The sequence below is a fragment of the Gigantopelta aegis genome, chromosome 10, assembly GCF_016097555.1.
Source record: "Gigantopelta aegis isolate Gae_Host chromosome 10, Gae_host_genome, whole genome shotgun sequence".
NCBI classification, from domain to species: Eukaryota; Metazoa; Mollusca; class Gastropoda; order Neomphalida; family Peltospiridae; genus Gigantopelta; species Gigantopelta aegis.
In genome coordinates this window covers 46,693,110-46,719,668 of record NC_054708.1, presented here as the reverse complement: position 1 = coordinate 46,719,668, position 26,559 = coordinate 46,693,110, and the positions used below count along the sequence as shown (strand labels likewise).

General features: G+C 36.0%; 1 protein-coding gene across 1 annotated transcript in view; it reads right to left on the bottom strand.

Moving 5' to 3' along the window:
- Positions 1–26,559, bottom strand: part of LOC121384565 (ATP-binding cassette sub-family A member 2-like) — an 83,407-nt gene that overhangs the window by 44,843 nt on the left and 12,005 nt on the right. Inside the window, exons 2-10 of the mRNA XM_041515022.1 lie at positions 15,625–15,718; positions 7,791–7,902; positions 6,242–6,402; positions 5,459–5,580; positions 2,993–3,370; positions 2,306–2,407; positions 1,799–1,900; positions 1,013–1,075; positions 448–603 (exon numbers count right to left, since the gene is read on the bottom strand). Of these exons, the coding sequence (XP_041370956.1) occupies positions 448–603; positions 1,013–1,075; positions 1,799–1,900; positions 2,306–2,407; positions 2,993–3,370; positions 5,459–5,580; positions 6,242–6,402; positions 7,791–7,902; positions 15,625–15,718 (1,290 nt within the window). The remainder of the gene's footprint in view (positions 1–447; positions 604–1,012; positions 1,076–1,798; positions 1,901–2,305; positions 2,408–2,992; positions 3,371–5,458; positions 5,581–6,241; positions 6,403–7,790; positions 7,903–15,624; positions 15,719–26,559) is intronic.

The following is a 26,559-nucleotide window of genomic DNA, read 5'->3' as shown; positions in this document are numbered from 1 at the left end:
GAGAACAGGTAATGTGAAAAGAAAATTATGAAACATGTGTACATGTGTTTTACATTTATCTATAGATAAACATTGATATAATTCTGTCACAAAGGTGCTGGATCCCTAATATTAAAGTTTGTTTTGGGTAATGATACCACTAGAGCACACTGATTCATTAATCACTGGGTGACAAACAATTGATAATTCTGACATTTAAGCTAGTTTTAGAGGAAACCCGCTACCATTTTCCATTAGCAGCAAGAGATCCTTTATATTTTTACTTTCACACAGACAAGACTGCACATACCACAACCTTTGACAAACAAGTCATGGGGCACTGGTTGAAACATAAAAAAACTCAAAAAGAGAATGGATCCACTGATAGGGTTTGATCCTACAACCCAAACACCTCAGGCTGTATATTACAACAACAAAAACAAAAATGAATTTAAAATCAAGTCAAACCTTTGATGAGTCTGTATCAGAAGAGTTGCCGGCAGCATGGCTGCTGTTGCTGTTGGTGTCAGTGGAGTTGTTCATGTCCTGGGCACTAAGTGGCAACATCGACACGAGTTTGGCTAGCACCTCTAACTCTGTTTGGAACTGTACAAACCGGTTCACCTAAAATTAAACAGCCACGTCATATATGTCAGACTTCAGTGCAGTCAGACCGGTATTAGTGGAAAGATGTGGATACAAACAGGGCTGTCAGATCCAGTATAGTAAAAGCTAAATTCCAATGTATTAATATGCTCTGAAGATAATATATGATTTGACCCCAACAAATGCCATCTGACAGTTATGCCCCAATCAATTCAATTATTTAGTTTTTTGGTTGTTGTTTTAAATTCTAAACACTTACAACATTATATCATTTATTTAATACCGGTAATAATAAATATCTACCCAATCAGTTATATTTGTTGCTTATTACTGATAAATTCTAAACCGTGTAATAGTTGATACAGGAAATTATGGTACACAAGACATAAATATGACAATATAATCTATAAGCATTATTTGTACACACCTTTTTAACAAAAAAATTGACCTTTTTCGTCGTCGCTGTCAAATTGACAGCTTTCAGGTGCAGCTGAAAAGAAAGAGAGAGTAGAATAAAACATTAATTTTCCTACTGCACAGGATTAGCTATAGCTTTTGCACAGGGTTAGAAACTTCTGTCTTGCCCTATTGTTTATTTTATTTTTAAATAGGCTGGGTGGTCAGCTATATAACCAATGACATCACGTTATTAATTATTTTTATTTTTGTAATATTAATTTGCCATGTTTTTTTTAAAGTTTTTTTTAATTGATTTTTTAATTTGTTTTTGTCTGTTAATGTTTGAGGGTTGTTGGGGTTTTTTTTGTTTGGTTTTTTTACTTTTTTTAATATTATCATAAACAGATAACACATACACAAAGGCATGTTTTGGTTAGGGTAACACAACCATATCTAGCTACAGTATTTCATTTTCAGGAACCATCTTCATATCACTGGAGTCTGGGATCACACATCAGCAAGACCACATTGATTAATTTATTTTAAAAGACTACCATTAGTCAAAATCAATTAAAAATTATGCCACTACCTATCAATGTAATACAGCAGTACAACAGTGTAATAAGTGTGATTTTGCTGTAGTAATGTGATACTGCTGTATTGTATGCCATTGTGATACTGTTGTATTCGAGTGTAAAACTACAGCACAACAGTATTACATTGCGGTATAACAGTGTACTAATGTTGCTGTATAGTAATACTCCTATGCTGTGTTACAGTGTAACACTGTCATTAATAGTGTGATACTACATACTTCATGAATAAGAGTTTTGTCTGTGACTGATGACTTCAGATAGGCTGATAGCTCATTAAGCTGGTGTACACTCAAATTGCATAACTGGTGTTGAAGATCCTCCTGAAATCAAAGAGAAAAAAACTTTTAACACGAAGCTTTCAAAATATAAATGTAATCATACACTAAAAGTTATTGTAAGATATTTATGTATACAGCGAAAGAAATTATTTGCTAGAAGAACATTCAACATAAAATTACATTTCAACTTATATTTCTGAAATGAGGAACACCATACTGGAAAACCAAAAAATAAAATCACACAATTTTGGCACAAATACATTCTTGTCAACCATAATTAGGTCCACAGTAAAAAATTGTGAATATGGATGTATAGTATTTCATATTTAAATTATACAGAAAAGCACTTTTAGACACATAAATATACAAGGTCTTATTTTAAAAGTTTAAGTTCTTGAATCTGTGCATACCTTTCAAATAGTTTAGAAAGAAGAGAATTATCATTACCAGTTGTGAGACATTTTGCGTCGTTGGTGGGACTAGAAATCGGCGTAAAAAATTCTTATCACAGGCAGCCTTGTGTAGAGAGGCCGGAGAGAACATCACAACCTGCAGAATAAAAACATTTGTATGATTACCAGGCAAGCTCTTCACATTATCTGTAGCAGTGATTATTATTATCATTTATTTAACATAATTTACAAGCTAAAAGATATATTTGAAAGGAAAGGGGCTGTTTTAGTAATCATTTATACAAAACTTGTTTAATGTTGTTTGACATTTTGTACTTTAAAAGATTACATAAAGGTTATGAAAAAAAGGTTATTTAACTGTATATGAAAGCATCTGCAAGGTGACAGTTTATTTAACCTACTCAGGCGTGGATGCAGTATTTCTGAAAGAGGGGGGTCTAAATGTGATGGCTGATCTCTCCTTTTACACAGAATAGTTAATATAATCATGTTTCCCCTTCAAGGTTATGGTCGGTTTTCAAAAGGGGGGGGGGGGGGGGGGGGGGTCCAGACCGCTACTGCTACTGTATGTTAGCCTACAATGATAAAACTCAAGGATCTGCATATTGGACAAAACAACATTGTCTAAAAATAAAATAGCCTTTAGTTAGATGGATACTTTTAACAATGACAGATTGCAACAGAGTAATTATATTATTATTAACTGTCTTATCAAACTCACCTTTAACAATTCCGCCATCTGTTTTGGTGTAATGATAAAAGGAGTGTTATACTTGTTCACAACTTCCATTAAAATGTTTATAATGTCAACCATATTGTTTTTCTCTAATACTCTCGGATTGGTCAACAGCCGCTCTAACACTTTCCCTTCTATATTGTTGATGACCTCATTTGACCGGCTAGGCTGCAGTTCAGCCAGTATACTTCTCATGGTAGATCGTAGCAGTGCCCTCTCAACATCCTGCAGACTGTCACGTTTGAGATTCATGAACGACGCAGCCTGGTCCATTTGTAGAAAGCCTTTTTGAAAACTTCGCTTCCGTCGGTGTAGAGACTGCTGAAGAAAATCCAGATCTTCTCCAAATAAGAATCTATATATCTGAAAATATAGCAAACATACATGTACGTTTTTAAAATATAATTACAAAGTTCCCACTGTTATATTTATGCTATTCTGATTGGACGACGTTGCTAAAAAAAAAAAAATGTTATCTTTCGATAAACATCAAAAAATAAGTCATTACATCAAATCTGACGTCATTACATAAAATTGGTCATGGAATAAACATTAAAAATAGTTTTTTTTAATTTAACGAAATAAGTTGTGTTGTATTATAAAAAATTGTTTGCCATTTTTTTTTTTATTTATTGATATATAACAGTCACAAGTTTAGTATAAAATCGCTACGCTATTTTATACAATTTGTGACTGTTATACATGGATGAATTCACACAAAAATTACAAACAATTCTGATATAATATACTTTTTATAAAAAAACACAGCATAGTGATGTTCTAATGATTGATGACCGACTGATTGATAACTGACCCTAATGATTATAATTATCATGATTAATTGATGACTGACGTTTATTGATTATTATAATGATTGATGATTGATTGTAATGAATATAAACAAATTGACTGATTCTAATGATTGCTTATCATAAACAAATTGACTGATTCTAATGATTGCTTATCATAAACAAATTGACTGATTCTAATGATTGCTTATCATAAACAAATTGACTGATTCTAATAATTGCTTATCAAACAAATTGATTGATTCTAATGATTGCTTATCATAAACAAATTGACTGATTCTAATGATTGCTTATCATAAACAAATTGATTGATTCTAATGATTGCTTATCATAAACAAATTGATTGATTCTAATTATTGCTTATCATAAACAAATTGATTGATTCTAACGATTGCTTATCATAAACAAACTGATTCTAATGATTGCTTATCATAAACAGACTGATTCTAATGATTGCTTATCAAAAGCAAACTGATTCTAATGATTGCTTATCAAAAACAAATTATCAGTTGGATTGTAGCAATGTGATGATTAATTTTTAAATCCACAGACATTTGGTGTGTAAAATGTTAACTGTAATTGTTTCTACAATCTAGATGACTGAATATGTGTATAATCTGCTTAGGTTTGTGGTTTTTTCCATGGATACATAAAAAAGAGATAGATATTGATTAGGTACTAAAGGTAAAATCAGGAACTTCTGTTGGGTCCATCCCTGTTAAACAAACAGCAAGTGGTGCATAATTCATATACACATCTTGCCAATGATACAACTGGAGATTTGATTGGTTCGTGCAAACTGATTATATCTGATGAATGATGCAGGGGTGGGAATTGATGAACTGTAAAAAAGAGGAAATCTAGAGGGGCCCCGGATATTTTTTAAATCCTAGGTTAAAATCTGTGACATCCGACACATTTTGGAGGAAAGGATAATTAAAATGCAAGGAAATGCAATGTTCCATGAGAGGAAAACAGCTGATCCGAGGAAAATTCTCAACCCTGATGATGACAGAAGTCCAACACTACAAACACGGAAAGGTCAAGACTAGAAAATTTGGGTCATTTTCTCTTTTCATGCATACTTAATCTGACCTCAAACTAATGGTACCCCAACCCCCCCCCCCCCCCCCCCCAATTACAACATACTGATCTAAACATCCCAACCATCAATGAGAAAAATTGGTCACAACAATATAGTACTAATGCCATATTTTATTCCATGTATTATACATGTCAAGTATAGTAAACTATTGATTGTCATTCTATTTATTATCCCGAAGATTTCCTTACTTTGTGTTTATTGTCATTTCTAATGTACAGCTTCCTTATCGTTTGATTTTATTGAACAAGAAAAAAGGGGAAATATGACGGTATATAGTCAATCAATATATCAATCAACTATCAAATCAATAAAGCATTGAAGAATGCAAGTATCAGTTACCATCATAAGATAATGCACAACATGAGAATAAGAGATAAAGACAACTTCTCACACAACATTATGCAATCCTATATAGAACATGCCTAATCTCGACAAAGATACGTCTAAAAGACTGCTTGTATAAATATTTAATTCCAACTGAAGGCAAAACCCTAATGACATTAACAGAATCACAGACATTTTACAATTTCAACACACCTCTTTAATGGCAATGGTAGAGTTGAGTAGAACGGTGACATCATCCTCAGGAAGCGATAAATTGGAAGTCAGAAATCGTTTGAATTTATTTACATTGGTCAAGACAGATTTCAGCTGAAAATCTGCAAACAAAATAAAAACAAGTGTAAAGGTTGGTCTACTCTAATGTAAATAGATTACCATTTCCCATCCTAAATAACGTAAATAGATTACCGTTTCCCATCCTAAATAATGCAAATAGATTACCGTTTCCCATCCTAAATAATGTAAATAGATTACCATTTCCCATCCTAAATAATGTAAATAGATTACCATTTCCCATCCTAAATAATGTCAGTGTCCATCTCACTTTCTATAATAAAGCCTCATTCCCACTTAATGAATAATGTCCCAGCAGATACGATAACCACAGAATTATGGTCCAAATCATAATTATCAGTCTTTTATTTTTACAAGAACTATTATCATATTGTCCTCTTTACATTGTTTTAACTCTCAAAACAAATCTGAGTGTCCACCTATCAACCCCATACAGTGTACTACATCAGCCCCCATTCCAAATTGAAAATATTTCATAAGCTGGAAAGCATTGATACAGATTTAAAGTTTATAGAGGGGTGATTAAAAACATTTCTATTTGAAAGCATGACATCCAGTGTTTAAAAAAAAATTCTTCACTAAATAATATAAATATTTTAAGATTTTATAACAAAACCTTACATGTTTTAAAATGAAGTTAAAAAAAAACATTTTCAAATTAATACAACAAAAAGTTAAACAAACTTGTTGCATTTTCAAAACTATCATGTAGAAAAGCAGGGTCGTCAATGATGCTCCGGTACATTTCCGGCAGTTCATCCATCTCCTCGGGAGTGAAACCTGGATCAAAGTAGTGATGGTTATCAGCCACTGCCTGCAGCTGACTCAATAAAGACTTGGTCGATCTGAAATTAATCAATTGGAAATACAGCTTCTTTAACAAAGAACTGTTGACTTTTGATTTCTTTAACATTTTTAACCCAGAAACTAGACTATCAGAGGCATGAGGTTATCTAGTTTAACAGTATTAATGGCACACTGACCCTTTCTCACCCAATTAAAAACCACTATATACTATGTTAATATATTATACAATGGTTGTATGTTAATTTTTAGCCAGTGAATTAAAAACTCTTAATGTAAATACATGTATACATGTACACTAAGTCTGGAGTATATCCATAATGTGAATAAAACTACCAGAAACAAGTAAGCTCATGAACAAAAGAGAAATGGTATTAATGTTAACCCTTACATACAATATATACCTGTATAAGTGTGATAAGAAATAATGTCTGTTAAAAGACACTCCAATACATTATTCATGAATGGCTTGAAGATGTGCACTGTAACTGTAAGACTGGTCTAGGTAGCAAGGAAAGAATCCTTCTGCTGCCACATAAGCTACTCTTACCAAAACAATGCATGTCATTTTACACACACACACACACACACACACACACACGCAACATATATATATAAGGAATAACTGGTTACTGTCTTAAAATATCGGCTTTATCCTGCGAAGGTTAGAATGGCGAATGCAGCGAGGCTCTGCCGAACTGCATTTACCATTTGATCTGAGCAGGATAAAGCCGATATCTTAAGACAGTAACCAGTTATTTCTTTTATCTTGCAATCCTATGCGAATGGTCGGAAAAATTATTATTTATTCCATTTTTGTGTATGCAAATAGAGTATCGTCAACCTCGCAGGGCTTTTGCCATATGACGTCATACAAGATATATGACATCAAATTTGTAAAACACTAGCTACATTCTGTCACATTCAAAAAGAGTTTCTAAGCTCTAATTCATAAATAAATATACAAGTTTTGTATTGTTATCACAAAAGTAAATGTTATTTGTATTTACTGTACTAAAACAAATGATTTAAAGAGTATGTTTATTGAAAATCTAGTCTGAAATACTATAGTCGAGTCTGGCATATGTCACATGACCAAAAATATAGAGATTTATCTAGTCATCATATCTTGCCAATGTATACATTGATAAATATGGGATAAATATATACACACATACAGGCAGAGGAGCAAATACAGCCTTGCTATAACGTATGTCAGGTTAATCTACTTTATATCTGCTTTATTCTTTGAAGATAAAAACTGTACATTCATCCTGCAGGTAATAAGCTAATATCCTACTTGATTGGCCTGTTATTGATTTTATCTTGCACTCAAACAAAAAGACTATGAAAATGATATTTATTCCACTGGACTAAACAGGCCAATATTTGTCTTCTGCTTAACATGTCATGGTGAATAATTACTTACCGTGAATTTGGGAAGTTCATAAATCCCCACTCATCTCGAACTCCGTTTTCACAGAACATCTGCATTATGGACACAATACCAGACGATGGCAATGGCTTGGCTTGGTATTGGACTACAAAAAACAAAACCGTTGGAAACATTATTAACACACATGTACAGAAATCTGTCATTAACATATTTCACAAAGTTGAAGTTTGTTTGGTTTAACGACACCACTAGAGCACACTGATTTATTAATCATCGGCTATTGGATGTCAAACATTTGGTAATTATGACATAGTTTTAGAGAGGAAACAAGCTACATTTTTCTATTAGTAGCATGGGATTCTTTATTTGACCTATCTCACAGACAGGATGGCATATACTATGGCCTTTAATATACAAGTTGTGGTGAACTGGCTGGAATAACATATTTCAAAAGTAAATACTGTTCAAATATAAGAAGTACTAGTATTAGGCACATGTGTAGGAATGTATTCAGGGAGGGTCTAGACTGTGGTGATCAGAGTTTACAAGGGGTCGAGTGATGCTCCCCTGGAAAATATATTGAATAAATAAGAACATTTGCTAGAGCAAGGCGGGGGTTCAACCCCCGAAACCCTCCCCCTGCCACTCATGTGTATATAAATATTTAAAACTTAACATTAATAAACAGAATGCCTGTTCTTAAAAACCTTTCAATGTAAGTTTTCAAAGCTCAGTTTAATATACTGAAAGAATTGTCTTACTGGTTTGGGAGATAGGTTTTTACTGTATAATATTTTCATTCATTGTACTGACCATCCTTTAAAACCCACAGACTGAGCATGGGATAGACGTACCTGGACATTTTTTGGATAGTCTGTTTTGTTTAACGACACCACTAAAGCACATTGATTAATTAATCATCAGCCATTGGATGTCAGACATTTGGTAATTCTGACACAGTCAGACATCAGAGGAAACCAGCTACATTTTTCCTAATGCAGCAAGGTATATTTTATATGCACTTTCCCATCAAAGACATGAAAGCACATACCACAGCTTTTGACCAGTTGTGGTGCACTGGTTATAACGAGAAAAAACCCAGTCAGTTGAATGGATCCACCAAGGTGGTTTGATCCTGTGACACAAGCACCTCAAGTGAGTACTTAACCGACTGAGCTAAATTCTGCCTCCTTTTTTAGATAGAGGCACATTAAATTTTTTTACCTAACCTAACCTAAAACCAAACTGGGTTTAATTACTGTAACCTAACCCACCACTTTTACAATGGGGCAATTATTTGCAAGTCTGTTTATTATGTAAGCTAAGAAAAAAAAAAAAAAAAATCAAGAAAAAGAGAGAGTAGGCAACAAAAAAAACAAATTTATGGCTAAAAGTTGAGTCAGTTATTTTTTCTAAGACAGATGGATTACACTTACAGCAAACAATATACATGCTTAAGGTTTGCTATAATATAATGTTATAATGTATAAACTCATTAATCTATATAGTTGCCATGGAAATAGTTTCCCACTACCAATAAACCATTTTTTCCCCAATTAGATTTATCTTCTGCCATTAAAAAGCTCATCCTGCTATCCTGCTATGGCTGCTATTCCTTAATCAAAGTTTATGACTCCTCTCCCTGTTCTTCAATTATTGGATGCCAAACATTTAGTAATTCTGGCATTAGTCTTCAGAGAAAACCCACTACAGCAACGGATCTTTTATATACTAGTACATTTTCCCACAAACAGGAGAGTACATGCACATATAATAGCCTTTCATACACCAGTATTGAGGAACTAGTTGGAAAGAAAACTGAAAAGTTAATTTGTTTTGTTTAACGACATCACTGGAGCACACTGATTTATTAATCATCGGCTATTGGATGTCAAACATTTGGTAATCTGAAAGTCTATATCCATAGTTAAAGTTAAAAAAAAAAATGTTTTACAACATCACTAGAGCACATTGATTTATTAATCATCGGCTATTGGATGTCAATGGGAAGAAAGCTGAAGTAATTCAAGAACAGAACAGTTACTGGGACCTACTTCATTATCTTGATTAAGCTCTCTTGAGCTATACATTGCATCATTCTAGCATGAAGTTTTGCAATGCACTGCAAGATCGCAAAGTCACAAGAGTTTAGTGAATATAGTGAAGAGTTTACCAAACATTATCATATTTAGTTATGAGCTTTAACTTCCAAGATCAAGCCAAACAGGATAAGGATATAACATTTCATACTAAAATAACTGTCCTGATACCTGCTACGCACATTAACATATTCATGATTAAAAATGGATAGGTTCATAAACACATGTATAGCTTAAAGCGTAATATAAATATATATACATGAAATAAAATGTTCAAGCATGATTGAAAAGGCCACATGTGTCTTTGTTATTGCTGTTTAATTGACAGTGACATTGTCATTTATTATATCCCTAAACACATCACAGCCACTGAACTCCATTTTTTTTTTTTTTATTTGTATTCCCGTAATAGGATTTTAATAATAACCAGACTGTATCATGTGTTCAGCCCAGCCTGTTTGTTTATCACTTTTGACAAATCCAGTGCCCGAGATCAATACTGTTTGTATTCAACAGTGTGGTAATAAACATTATCAGTTTTATCTGATGACCCGTTTGCATACATTACAAGGTTGCATAGTACCAAAGAAGAGAGTACCGTGTCAAAGTTCGACGTGCACCGTCAAATAGTTACGGAGTAAAAGCAGCTGTGGGTGTGATTGGTAGTAATATGTGACATTGATTATTTGTGCAAATACTATTATCCATTGACAATAAATAAATACACTTTTATTTGTTATACAGTTGTTATGCAGTATATACCAGAGGTTGAAACTAATGCGGGGTACCCCCAAAAATGGAACTGCAATTTTCAGCAAAAATGACGGTTGCTATTAAAAACATAAATTAAATCTCTTAAATGATACGTGACCCCCCATTTTCTTGCAGCTAGATTAGATGTGAGGTGCCACACTTTCTATTGCTGTACTTCCTGGGTGTGTTGAAACACTGCTTATATCAGTTTTATTAATCAGTATTATTAGTAAACGTTAACATTATCGGCAATAGGAATTGATTTGGTCTAATGGAACCACAACAGCAGTGGTAGCCCCAGGCTCTGAGGCTGTGTATTAAATGAACTGGGACCTAATTCACTAAACTCTCACAACTTTGCAATATGGCAGTGCAATGCTAAAAGACTTACAAAGAGGATACTTTGTTATCTAGCAGAGCCTGAGAGATCTTTGTGAGTTAGGCCCCCTGCAGCCTTGTACCTATACACTCCAAGTGCTATATATTATGGTAGTCTGAGCAATTTTCATTTCTCAATAGTACATGTATATACATGCAGTTGTTTATGACTATGATTCACAAGTTCTTCTTCTTATTATCATAATAATCACACACATCTTGTAAGTTGTAACATGCAGACCCAAACCTAGCCAGCTAATTTTTTTTATTTTTTTTTAAATTTTTTTATTTTTATTTGCCTTAGCAGAAGTGAGAAGTCAAACGAGACATAATATTTTGAACCTAATCCAATTTTAAAACCAAAATAACACAACAGAAGACAAGACACCGACTTGTTTACTTTTGTAGCTCGAGTCACTTAACACCCTGTCAGTCCACGGTTTTACTCTGGCGTCAGACTGTAAATTGATCAATGCATGTCACACCATTTACAATCGACCAGTCAAGCATTGTTTGCTTCTCAGCCATATTCATTTTAGTAATGCCAGAAAATACTAATTATTATATCTAGGTCCCTACAGGTAGGGCAGCACATACCTCATTCTTTGATTAATAAATACTAGTAATACTAATGTCAGCTTCTTGAGGAAATATATTTATTCATTTTTCATTTTGAAATACACACATGTACAAAGAATATACCTTCAACTTTCTTTTTAAATTAACAACAATGCATTAATCATCCATCACTTCATACAATCATGTTTTTAATGAACATATTCAATTGTTTTGCCAAAGGTTTATAAAGTGGAAGTAGTTGTATTTGCTAATAAACTATTATGATTCAAATCGACTGCATAATTTGGACACTTTCCAGTGGAATATGGAACATGATGAAACATTATGCCATGTACCAATAAATAGTCACTTTACCTATTCTCATCAAGCTTCATCCCTTTCTCCTGTGAAGGGATCTCCTGTGAAGGGAGAAGTCCATTCTTCTTTTTCTATTCTAGATTTGGGCCTATACACTGCACAATATTTTTACACATATGTGTCTTTGTGCACCAGTGATAATATTTATATGCATTTAAGTAATATTGTTATGACAAATAATTTCACATTCCATGATTGTATACATAAATAAGTTATAAGTTAATGATCAATATACAACATTTTACAGGTGCTTTATTCTAGTTAATAACATACACCATAGCCTGTAACCATTACTAATTTCATAAACACACCATTACTGTATGCACTATTCTGTTTATATTGAACAGGTATAATAATTCAAAGAGCTACAATAAAAAAAATAAAAAAATAATGTGAAATCATTTTACCAGTTCACATTACCTGACAGAATTATCTGTTTTTGAAACAGATTCTTGTATTGATCTGATCTATAATGAGGAATGGGTGTTGGTGCATATCTATTATCTAAGATATACGCAGTTGAATCATGACAGATCAATTTCCAGAAAAGTCCACAAAATGAAGTCTTATCACATCAGGATTATTTATTCCTTCTCTGTCTGTATAGGGCTACATTTCATTTCAACTTATTTTCGTGCTTATATCCAATTAAGGTTTAAGCAAGCTGTTCTGAGCACACACCTCAGCTATTTGGGCTGTCTGTCAAGGACAATGGGTTAGTTGTCAGTGGTTACTGAGAGAGAAGAAGGCGTAGTGGTCTTACACCTACCCATTGAGTTGTTAAAACTTGCTCTGGGTGGGAGCCGGTACTGGGCTGTGAACCCTGTACCTACCAGCCTTATGTCCGAAAGAAAGAAATGTTTTATTTAAGGACACACTCAACACATTTTATTTACAGTTATATGGCATCAAACATATGGTTATGGACCACACAGAAAATGAGAGAGGAAACCCGATGTCACCACTTCATGGGCTACTCTTTTCGATTAGCAGCAAGGGATCTTTTATATGCACCATCCCACAGACAGGGTAGTACATACCATGACCTTTGATATACCAGTTGTGGTGCACTGGCTGGAACGAGAAATAGCCCAATGGGCCCAGACTGAGCGCACAGCGAGCGAGTGCTGTAACACTGGGCTATGTCCTGTCCCTAGCCTTATGTCTAATGACTTAACAATAACACCACCAAGGCTGGTATAGGCAGTCACCGTATATTATGTATAGGGCCACAGTGAAACTGGGTACAGCACAACAACAGGTTCAAATAATTACGTGTTTGCAGTCACCGTATATTATGTATAGGGCCACAGTCAAACTGGGTACAGCATAACAGGTTTCAGATAATTATGTGTGTGCAGTCACTGTATGTTATCACAGCTGTGCTTGTCGCTGTGGTTCTCAGCTGGTTGATATATGACCGTAGGTACTGTAAAGATTAACTATGTAAGTGTCTCAAAAAGGGCGGTTGCTCAACACACGGGTAATTATACTGACATGATTTGTGATCACAAATAGTATACCTGACCTCTTGATATGCATGGCCATTTAAGTGCATTTGAAAATATATATACAATGCATTTATAGACAGGACCCACCCAAGACAAAACTGTTTTCTTTTCCGGTCAAAGTTATCTCAGTGATTCCATCATCTATATCCTATGCCCTTTGAAATCAGCTTCTGGGCCACCCTGAATTTGGCCTCAAGTTCAAGATGGCCTCAAGTTCAAGATGGCCACCATAATCCAAAATGGCTGCCAAAATAAGTAAAATCCTTTTTCTGCAGGTTCCATTTGTCCTATCAATTAACGTTTTGTGTCTAACATGGGGTCTAGAATACCCCTATGAGTTTAAATATGCCAAATGAAGAGGTATTTTACAAAACTTGTAAGTAAAAAATTTGGGTCAATTGAAATAACCACATAATTAGTTAAGCTCTTATAAACATCTCATACATGTACTGTTATCATCTGTATAATATATAACCCATTTATGGGTTACACAAAAGTAAATTCAGGTAATTCAAATCCTTTTTGCATAACACTTTTTTGTTTCCATTGTAAATGATATCCTAAATTCAATGTAAAAAAAAAAAAAACGGGTTACGCAAAACTTGATAATTTGCTTGAGCAGAGCACAAACTAACTGATAGTTATTGCAGTTTTCAAAGGCCTGTGTATAACTACAATTCTAGTTTTTTTTACCAGGCAAACAATGGCTTAATAAAGACAATAACAACTTCACCATAATAGTGCAGTGTGCACTTGAAAAACATTTTGTTGTTTCCATGCATTAGAAGCTGTATACAACCAACATTTAAATGAATGATCATTCATGAAAAATTTCTTGCCTGTTTTATACATATAGGACCTAATGTATGCGTTTCTGTAATCCTAGTCCGACTTTATAGACAATATACACATATCTCCATAACAATATTCTGATTTGATATACATTATGCATGCATGAATGTGAGGTAATTTAAGGTATATGATTTTATGTGCTTTTACAGGGCTATTGCGAATTTTTAAAGCAGTTGGCAAATTTTATTTTATTTTGGCGAAATAATGACATGTAATAATTGAATTTTTTTTTAGAAAATAACTGTCAATTTCTGCAATTTTTTAAGTTTAATAGACAATTTGGCGAATTGTTTTTCTCACCCAAAGCTAGCCTTGTTTTATGCAACAAAGGTTCAACCCATACACACATGCATCTTCTTATCTGTAGTGCTAGATAACACAGGGTCAAATCAAGTGGGTGGGCAAGGAAACAGTTGTCCCATCTAGAAAATCAAAACCAAAAGTGCCCTTTTTCATCTAGCAGGAGAAAACCCTATATTACTGTGCCCTGCAGGTTTCTTTTTTTACTGTTCAGCTAGTTATAACAAACTGTATTTAATTCTGTATACCGGGTATTATACCTTTCTCTTATTTTAGGGATCTCTATAGGTCATAATCAACACATTTATGAGTACCGTATACTATCATCAATATTTTTATGAATACACAATCATCAATATTTTTATGAATACACAATCAATATTTTTATGAATACACAGTCATCAATATTTTAATGAGTACACAGCCATCAATATTTTTATGAGTACACAACACTTTTATGAGTACACAACACTTTTATGAGTACACAATCATCAATATTTTTTATGGGTACACAATCACTTGAATATTTCTACAATACACAATAATCAGCATTTTTATGAATGAACAATCACCAATATTACATGTACATTTTTAAGAAAAAATATTGATGTCCCTTATACATTAATTGCGTACCAATCCTCTTTATGTCTTACATGTTTATACCTATATACTTTTACAATGCTTAAACAATTGTCACAATTTGTGTTTAAGAAAAACAGGCTTCGTAAATCCGGCCCAATATTTTTTACATAGATCTTCGTATCTCTAGTTGTATAAAGACATCTATGATTAATCGTGTATACATATCTAGTGTGTATAATATGGTAATAATAATAATAACTTTATTTAATACGGGTGACAGGTTTAGCACAAGCTAATCTTCCACTAGGCCCTCAGCAATACATTGAGACACGGGAAAAGAAAATACATGTATACAAAGTACTATACTATTATAATATATGCATACATACATATTGACTAGAGAAATCTTATATTTAACAGACATCTGTTAGTTGTGTAATACTGTGTGTGTCTTACTTGTCTTGACGGGGTCAGCAGGAAGCTTTTTCCTGATCAGGAGCAAGATGACGAACAGCACCAGTGGAATGAACAGCTCAAAGACAACCACAAACTGCAAAACAAAAACATCAGCGTGAGAACAACACCACCATACACGTTCATTGTTCAACTTCAAGATGAAGGAAGGAAGGAAATGGTTTATTTAATGACACACTCAACACATTTTATTTACGGTTATATGATGTCGGACATATGGTTAACGACCACACATATATTGAGGGAGAAAACCTGCTGTCACCTCCTTTCAATTAGCAGCAAGGGATCTTTTATATGCACCATCCCATAGACAGGATAGCACATACCACGGCCTTTGGTGTACCAGTTGTGGTGCACTGGCTGTAGCGAGAAATAGCTCAATGGGCCCACTGACGGGGATCAATCCCAAACTGACCGTGCATCAAGCGAGCGCTTTACCACTGGGCTACATCTCGCCCCCAACTTCAAGATGAAACACATGCCTGTGCATGTGTAGGAGGGGTTAACTTCAAGATGAAACACATGCCTGTGCAGGTGTAGGAGGGGTTAACTTCAAGATGAAACACATGCCTGTGCAGGTGTAGGAGGGGTTAACTTCAAGATGAAACACATGCCTGTGCATGTGTAGGAGAGGTTAACTTCAAGATGAAACACATGCCTGTGCATGTGTAGGAGGGGTTAACTTCAAGATGAAACACATGCCTGTGCATGTGTAGGAGGGGTTAACTTCAAGATGAAACACATGCCTGTGCATGTGTAGGAGGGGTTAACTTCAAGATGAAACACATGCCTGTGCATGTGTAGGAGAGGTTAACTTCAAGATGAAACACATGCCTGTGCATGTGTAGGAGGGGTTAACTTCAAGATGAAACACATGCCTGTGCATGTGTAGGAGGGGTTAACTTCAAGATGAAACACATGCCTGTGCATGTGTAGGAGGGGTTAACTTCAAGATGAAACACATGCCTGTGCATGTGTAGGAGGGGTTAACTTCAAGATGAAACACATGCCTGTGCATGTGTAGGAGGGGTTAACTTCAAGATGAAACACATCCCTGTGCATGTGTAGGAGAGGTTAACTACTATTTAATTAGTGTACAATTTTTCAACCAGGGCCGGCTCTGGTACTTGTCAAATTTACCAGGTGTGAACAGCAGGCAACGTTTATTTCATTTTGGCGAAGTATTTTTAATTAAAAAAATATATATCTAATAATTGATTTTAATAGATAATTTGGTAAAATTTTCTGCTCACCCAGAACTAGTCTTATTAACCTCAGTTATGTAGGGTTATAAGACAACCAGAAAGCAAAAACATCATAATATACGGGAGGGTGGGGGTAGAAAGAATATAGAGAGAATAACTAGTTAATGACGGATATCTGCTATATCTTTTAAAGTTAAAAATGAGAAATTCCGTGAGGTGCTGACAAGCAGAATTTCTCATTCGGCTTGAACATGATAAAGCAGATATCCAACATCATTAACTAGTTATTATCTTTATCCTGCAGACCATAAAATTAAGGGAAAAGCTATTATTTCAGGGGGGTTTTCAGCCACAATGTACGATGACCTAGAGGTCAAATTTTTTAATGTAGCTATGCGTGTGACACCACCTGAGTGACATCAAAAGTCATATCCTGCTAGTAACAGGATATGACTTTGCTTTATCCGTCATCATATTCTGTCAATAGAAACGGTGGTTACAGGATTAAAAAAAGAAATGTTTGATGAGCTAAGCCCTGAATTATGATTCATGAATCGCACATTACAGAGGATGATAGCCATAAATTTGGGTAAAAACAGTATCTGTCCCTTTGATATTGTGTCTGACAATAACAGTATCTGTCCCTTTGATACTGTGTCTGTCAAAAACAGTATCTGTCCCTTTGATAGTGTGTCTGTCAAAAACAGTATCTGTCCCTTTGATAGTGTGTCTGTCAAAAACAGTATCTGTCCCTTTGATAGTGTGTCTGTCAAAAACAGTATCTGTGCCTTTGATACTGTGTCTGTCAAAACAGTATCTGTCCCTTTGATACTGTGTCTGTCAAAAACAGTATCTGTCCCTTTGATACTGTGTCTGTCAAAAACAGTATCTGTCCCTTTGATACTGTGTCTGTCAAAAACAGTATCTGTCCCTTTGATACTGTGTCTGTCAAAAACAGTATCCCTTTGATAGTGTCTGTCAAAAACAGTATCCCTTTGATACTGTGTCTGTTAAAAACAGTATCCCTTTGATACTGTATCTGTTAAAAACAGTATCCCTTTGATACTGTGTCTGTCAAAAACAGTATCCCTTTGATACTGTGTCTGTCAAAAACAGCATCTGTCCCTTTGATAGTGCGTCTGTCAAAAACAGTATCTGTCCCTTTGATAGTGCGTCTGTCAAAAACAGTATCTGACCCTTTGATAGTGCGTCTGTCAAAAACAGTATCTGTCCCTTTGATAGTGTGTCTGTCAAAAACAGTATCTGTGCCTTTGATACTGTGTCTGTCAAAACAGTATCTGTCCCTTTGATACTGTGTCTGTCAAAAACAGTGTCTGTCCCTTTGATACTGTGTCTGTCAAAAACAGTGTCTGTCCCTTTGATACTGTGTCTGTCAAAAACAGTATCCCTTTGATAGTGTCTGTCAAAAACAGTATCCCTTTGATACTGTGTCTGTTAAAAACAGTATCCCTTTGATACTGTATCTGTTAAAAACAGTATCCCTTTGATACTGTGTCTGTCAAAAACAGTATCCCTTTGATACTGTGTCTGTCAAAAACAGTATCCCTTTCATACTGTGTCTGTCAAAAACGGTATCCCTTTCATACTGTGTCTGTCAAAAACGGTATTCCTTTGATACTGCCAGTCAAAAACAGTATCCCTTTGATACTGTGTCTGTCAAAAACAGTATCTGTCCCTTTGATATTGTGTCTGTCAATAACAGTATCTGTGCCTTTGATACTGTGTCTGTCAAAAACAGTATCTGTCTCTTTGATACTGTGTCTGTCAATAACAGTATTTGTCCCTTTAATACTGTGTCTGTCAATAACAGCATCTGTCCCTTTGATACTGTGTCTGTCAAAAATAGTATCTGTCCCTTTGATACTGTGTCTGTTAAAAACAGTATCCCTTTAATACTGTCTGTCAAAAATAGTATCTGTCCCTTTGATACTGTGTCTGTTAAAAACAGTATCCCTTTAATACTGTCTGTCAAAAACAGTATCTGTCCCTTTGGTACTGTCTGTCAAAAATAGTGTCTGTCCCTTTGATACTGTGTCTGTCAAAAACAGTATCCCTTTAATAATGTCTGTAAAAAACAGTATCTGTCCCTTTGATACCGAGTCTGTCAAAAACAGTATCTGTTCCTTTGATACTGTGTCTGTTAAAAACAGTATCCCTTTAATAATGTCTGTTAAAAACTGTATCTGTCCCTTTGATACTGAGTCTGTCAAAAACAGTATCTGTTCCTTTGATATTGTGTCTGTTAAAAACAGTATCCCTTTGATACTATCTATGAACACTACATTTATCCTATAACTTACCCATAATATCCATGTCATAAACCCATTTGATATTTATCATTATTAACTTGGTTAATAATGTTTGGCTGACAATGGGTCATTTGTTTACAGTCAACAAGTCTTGTATACCTGAGCATAACGTTTTTATGAGATTTAGTTGAGGACGTGATGTCAACCTACATTTGTGCTAATCGAATTGACGTCATGATTTAGTATTTTCTAATTAAAATGTTATTTTAGAAGTAATATAGGATAAATAGAATTCACTAGTCATGTTTTTAATATATAAAATATCAACCTCGTCTAATTAATTGGTATTAGTCTTGGCAGAGCCTGGACAAATACCGATTAATATAGACTATATTGATGTTTTCCATATTAAAAAAACATTTGTGATTAATCCTCTATATATCCACCCATGATATATTATATAAATGTCAAACTTGAATTATTAATCAATGAATGACACTCCAGCACAAAAAATACCCCAGCTATTGAATGTCAAACAAAGGTAGTTTTAATTTACAAATGAAATAAATCTCTATTAGGGAAAGTGAATTAAATTATTGAACATATTGTTGAAAACAGATCAATGTCATACAAAGAATAAACAGAAAATTCGGTTAGAACTTAGTGCTCACACTTGCCTACTAATTTAATTTATAGCTGAGGCAACGACAGAGTAATGTACACACACTATTGATTAAATGCCAAGCTATAGCCTAGAGAACCAGTACAGTCAATCTGGTGAATAAGCAAGATACAAGTACACAATGGACACAACATACTTGTGGTACGTAGTGTATATACATACCACGGCTGTGCTTACACGTATGTATAAAACTGCACATTCAGCTAAAAACTCAAGAGTCATTAAAACAAAAGTTTTATTTTGCTGAACGACACCACTAGAGCACATTGATTTATTAATCATCAGGCGCTGGATGTCAACTATTTGGTAATTTTGACATATATTTGTATAAAGGAAACCTGCAAGGGATCTTTTATATGCACCATACCACAGACAGGATATTAGCACATACCATAACCTTTGATATACCAGTCGTGGTGCACTGGCTGGAATGAGAAATAGCTCAATGGGGATCGATTCCAGATTGCACATCAGGCGAGCACTTTACCACTGGGGACCGGCCTCGGTGGCGTCGTGGTTAGGCCATCGGTCTACAGGCTGGTAGGTACTGGGTTCGGATCCCAGTCGAGGCATGGGATTTTTAATCCAGATATCGACTCCAAACCATGAGTGAGTGCTCCGCAAGGCTCAATGGATAGGTGTAAACCACTTGCACCGACCAGTGATCCATAACTGGTTCAACAAAGGCCATGGTTTGTGCTATTCTGCCTGTGGGAAGCGCAAATAAAAGATCCCTTGCTGCTAATCGGAAAGAGTAGCCCATGTAGTGGCGACAGCTGGTTTCCTCTCAAAACATGTGTGGTCCGTAACCATATGTCTGACGCCATATAACCGTAAATAAAATGTGTTGAGTGCGTCGTTAAATAAAACATTTCTTTCTTTTACCACTGGGCACCCCACCTAGTAATTCAACGTAGGAAAGAAATAGTTGTTTATTACCTCAGTAAATTGTTTACTCATTCACTTTACATGTGTCACATACAGAACTGCAACATTCAGCCTTATAGAATTAAAAAAATAAAGGTCCTGCCACTACATAGGCTACTACTTTTGTACAGCAGCAATGAATAAAAACTTATATGTTATACATATGTTTCAGAGATAAAAGCACACACAATGATCTTTGATGTAATGACCATTAAAAAATAGGAAAGAAACTTCACAGGCTATCACTTTTATGTAGGCTAATTTTATAGCTAATGTGTTTTTCGAGAGAACAGCACATACCATGACCTTTGATGTACTAGCCATGAAGAAATTGAAAATAAACCATGTACACTTTCGAAAGTTTGTTTTGTTTAAAGACACCACTAGAGACATTGATTTATTAATCACTGGCTAATGGATGTCAAACATTTGGTAATTTTGACATAGTTTTAGAGAGAAAATCCACAACAGTTTTCCATTATAAGCAAGGGATCTTTTATATACACCATCCCATAGACAGGATAGCACATACCACAGCCTTTGAAAGAGGTTTTATTGATATCTTTCACATGTTCTCCAATAACCAAGTTATATTCCCTCCTTTTCCTTAAATCTTTACTTAAACCAGAAAACAATTCTAAAGGTTTTTACTCCTGGACTTTCTGCTTTGATATGATGTCGGCTTTACAAAGTGTTCATGTTTCTTAGGAAAAGGAAGGAAGAGAATGTTTTATTTAATGACGCACTCAACACATTTTATTAACAGTTACGTATATGGCGTTGGACATACGGTTACGGACCACACAGCAATTGAGGGAGAAAACCTGCTGTCGCCACTTCATGGGCTACTCTTTTCGATTAGCAGCAAGGGATCTTTTATATGCACAATCCCATAAATAGGATAGCCTTTGATATACGAGTCGTGGTGCACAGGCTGGAGCGAGTAATAGCCCAATGGGCCCACTGATGGGGATTGATCCTAGACCAACCGCGCATCGAGCAAGCGCTGTACCACTGGGCTACATCCCACCCCTCTTAGGAAAATGTCAACACGACTGTTTACTCTTGTGAACTTGATTTCTTGTTTTTGAATCTGAACTTGATAAAAAAAAAAATTAAAGTGCACTCTTGTAGGTTTTTTTTTTTTTTTTACTGTTGTGGATTTTTCAATATTGTACTTCACTTTTGCATTGATATTTGACAATACTTAGTTTTGCAGAGTTGTTGTTTGTTAGAAAAGTGGAGACTACTTTTTTTAACGCTTGTAAATTTTAGTTTTTGTTTTTGACCCTTTTTTTTTAACTCTTGTAGACCGATTTTGTATTTATTTTACACATGAACTTCGCATTTGCATTGATAATATATATACTCTTCAAAAAAAGAAACGCAAAAGGGTACAAATGGGTTATAACTCCGATTTTATGTTTCCTACCGGTTCATGCTTTGTGAATATAAGGTCATTGCATGTCCCAAACACATTCCCACGGTTACATTCGATAAAACGCAGCTACTGTACAATAAAGTTCCAAAATGTGAATATTCGCAAAAACGCAGCCACGTGCAAACCATGTCACCACTGCACGTGCGTTGTCTGCACGTGCAACATGAACACCGACAGTATAAAAGTGCAGGGTGTTCGCTTGCCTGGCCTCTGTATCTGGCCGACAGTTGACAATCCAGGACATGCCACGTCTCAGTGAACCGCAGAGAAACAATGCCATCGGCCGACTAGACGCAGGCGAATCCAGAACGGCCGTTGCCAGGGCATTCCATGTGTCCCCAAGCACCATCTCCAGACTGTGGGACCGTTACCAGCAACATGGATCAACACGTGACCTCCCTAGATCCGGTCGACCACGGGTCACTACCCCCGGGCAGGACCGCTACATCCGGGTACGCCACCTTCGGGAACGATTGACTACTGCCACCTCCACAGCCGCAGCAATACCAGGTTTGCGCAGGATATCCGACCAGACCGTACGGAACCGCCTACGTGAGGTAGGAATTCGTGCCAGACGTCCAGTTCGAGGTGTCATCTTAACACCACAACACCGTCGACTCCGACTGCAGTGGTGCCAGATTCATCGACAATGGCCTCAACTGCGATGGAGACAGGTGTGGTTCAGTGACGAGTCCCGATTTCTGCTCCGACGTCATGATGGAAGATGTCGTGTGTATAGGCGTCGTGGTGAACGTTATGCGGCAAACTGCGTGCAGGAAGTGGACAGATTCGGCGGGGGTAGTGTCATGGTGTGGGCAGCCATCTCACACACTGGCAGAACTGACCTGGTCCACGTGCAGGGCAACCTGAATGCACAGGGCTACATTGACCAGATCCTCTTGCCACACATCGTTCCAGTTATGGCCAACGCCAACGCAGTGTTCCAACATGACAACGCCAGGCCTCACACAGCACGTCTCACAACGGCTTTCCTACAGAACAACAACATTAATGTCCTTCCTTGGCCATCGATATCACCGGATTTGAACCCAATTGAGCATCTATGGGACGAGTTGGACCGACGCCTCCGACAGCGACAACCACAGCCCCAGACCCTGCCCGAGCTGGCAGCAGCCTTGCAGGCCGAGTGGGCCACCATCCCCCGGGACGTCATCCGTACTCTGGTTGCTTCAATGGGCAGGCGGTGCCAGGCAGTTGTCAACACACGCGGAGGCCACACCCGGTATTGACTCCAGATGACCTTGACCTTGGTGGTGTGTCCTATCACTTACTCACAATGGACTAGAGTGAATTGTGAACAATCCTGCAACATTTGGTAATTATCGGACTCACCATTCAATAATTAAATCAATTCTCCAAATGTTACGACAATGTGGTTTTGCGTTTCTTCTTTTGAAGAGTATATATAGAGGATAATAAACGAGTTACCAGTTATTATCAAATTATTTCACGAGGGACATAAATTTAATAATAACTGGTACCGGGTTTGTTATTCTATTTATTACCAGCTATTTGGGTTTTTTAAAAGCCTTTGTTTTTTATATAGCCTACATCGGCTACACGTCCATGTATATAGAAACGATGTAAACTACTTTACTGTTCTGGGTATTTATTCACGATTCACAGATAATTTTCAAATCCCAAAGTTCTATATATTCTGTAAAAAAATCTATAATGAATTGCATTAAACTACCATTTTTTATATCTCAGTGAGAAATTATGATTTTTATTTCCCCGTTATGATTGCCTGCTGGGGTAATAAATAGAGACAGACAGAGACAGAAACAGAAACAGAGACAGAGACAGAAACAGACTTGCAAATATGGAATGAATGGAAATCTATGGAGTCTTCATCAATCTGCAACGAAATCAATTGACAGATCTATGGAATCAATCAGAGTGTTTACTGGCCTCCCAGGATCAACCTTTAACAATCACTGTTGATCTATACTGCAGCCATTCGTAACACTTCCTACAGTGGTGCAACCGTTACAGGTAATTCACCATTTAATTAGAATGTGATATTAATATCGTTTCAAGCCATTATCGATTACGTCAGGTTCTGTCTAATACAATGCTAATAATTGTTAAAGATTTAAACTACAACTACATGTATACTAAGACAACAATGTTTAGCAATTTCGTACTACAGTACAGGGGCCTAATTCACTAAACTCTCGCAACTTTGCAATCTCGCAGTGCAATGCTAAAAGACGTGCAAAGAGGATGCTTTGTTGTCTAGCAGAGCCTAAGAGAGCTTTGTGAATTAGGCCCCAGGACCCCGTTCCACGAAGTGATCTTAGCACTCAGATCACCTTAGTGCATACGGTAGCTATGCACTAAAAGTGATCTTAGGGCTAAGATCACTTTGTGGAATGGGGTCCAGTACTTTAAAAGTAAGCTACATTCAATAGGGTGAGAGTTATGCATTTTATATTGTATTAAAAATGTTATGTTACTTATACTAACAATGACCAGTGCACCACAACTGGTCAAAAGCTGTGGTATGTCCATTCCTGTCTGTGGGAAAGTGCATATAAAAGATCCCTTGCTGCATTAAGAAAAATGTAGCGGGTTTCCCTTGATGACTGCATGTCATAATTACCAATGTTTGAAATCCAATAGTGGGGCTAGCTCTGGCTGAGCAAAACATTTTGCCAAATTGTCTATTAAACTTCAAAAATTGCAGAATTCAACAGTTATTTTCTTTAAAAAATGTCAATTATTACATGAAATTATTTCGCCAAATGAAAATAAAATTTGCCAACTGCTTTCAAAATTCGCAACTGGTGAATTTGGCGAGTGCCAGAGCTAGCCCTGAATAGACAGTGTTTAATAAATCAATGTGCTCTAGTGGTGTCATTAAACAAAACAAACTTTAACTTTATACTAACTTTATACTTTGCAATCCACTGTTTTTTATTTAAGCACATTTACAAAAAATTTGATACCCGACATATGGTTATTACAATACTTGTTTTAAAGAATGAGAGGAAAACAGCTGCTGTCATGTATGGTAGTACTCTCTATAAAACAGCAGCAAAGGGTCTTTTATGTGCACTTTCCTACAGACAGGACAGCACACATCACCAGTGCCTTTGATGTACAAGTTGTGAGGCCTTAGCTGCAACAAAAGAAACTTAGTGGATCCATTTCAAGCAATTGATCCTAGGACTCATCACACATCTAACGTTACCTACCAATAAACTAGATTCTAAAAACAAAAAAAAAACAAACAGTACTTGTTGTAGATCTTTCATGGGTAAATGAGGATAGTCAAAGTTTGTTTTGTTTAATGACACCACTAGAGACATTAATTTATTTATCATCGGCTATTGGGTGTCAAACATTTGGTAACTTAGAGATGAAACCCCTACAATTTTCCATTAGTAGCACCATCTCATAAACAGGATAGCACATACTACTGCTTTTGATGTACCAGTCACGGAATGAGAAATAGCTCAATGCACCCACCGACAGAGATCAATCCTAGACCACCCGCCTTGGTTGTGTCGTGGTTAAGCCATCGGACATGTGGCTGGTAGGTACAGGGTTCACTGCCCGGTACCGGCTCCCACTCAGAGCAAGTTTTAATGACTCAATTAGTAGGTATAAGACCACTACACCCTCTTCTTTCTCACTAACCACTAACAACTAACCCACGGTCATGGACAGATAGCTGAGGTATATATGCCCAGGATAGTGTGCTTGAACCTTACTTGGATAGAAGCACGAAAATAAGTGGAAATGAAACGAAATCCTATACCATCAGGTGGGTTGACCGTTGTGCACACACAATGATTGATAATGGATAGTCAGCGTAAATGGAATATGCTCTTAAATGGGTTGACCATTGTGTGAGTGTGAGTGTGATATATTTTAACATGCTCCTGTACCACTGAGGTTTCGAGCATGTCTATCCCGGATCCAGTCTCTGGATAGTCAGAAGCCTGATCCGGGACAGAGACCATTGTGTACACACAATGGTTGATACTGGATAGTCAGTTCAAATGGAATGAATGAATGAAATGAATGAATGAATGAATGAATGAATGAATGAATGAATGAATGAATGAATGAATGAATGAATGTTTAACGACACCCTAGCACGAAAAATACATCAGCTATTGGGTGTCAAACTGTGGTAAATGCAAACAGTGATTGAATGAATGTTTAACAACACCCCAGCACGAAAAATACATCAGCTATTGGGTGTCAAACTATGGTAAATGCAAAAACAACAGTTCAAATGGAATATGCACTTAAATACTCTTAGATGGGGATGTCATTACCCCAGTATCATCTACCAACAACCAATAACCCTCTGAAGCACTGGCCAGGATATATATTGGGGAGCATTGACATGTGATG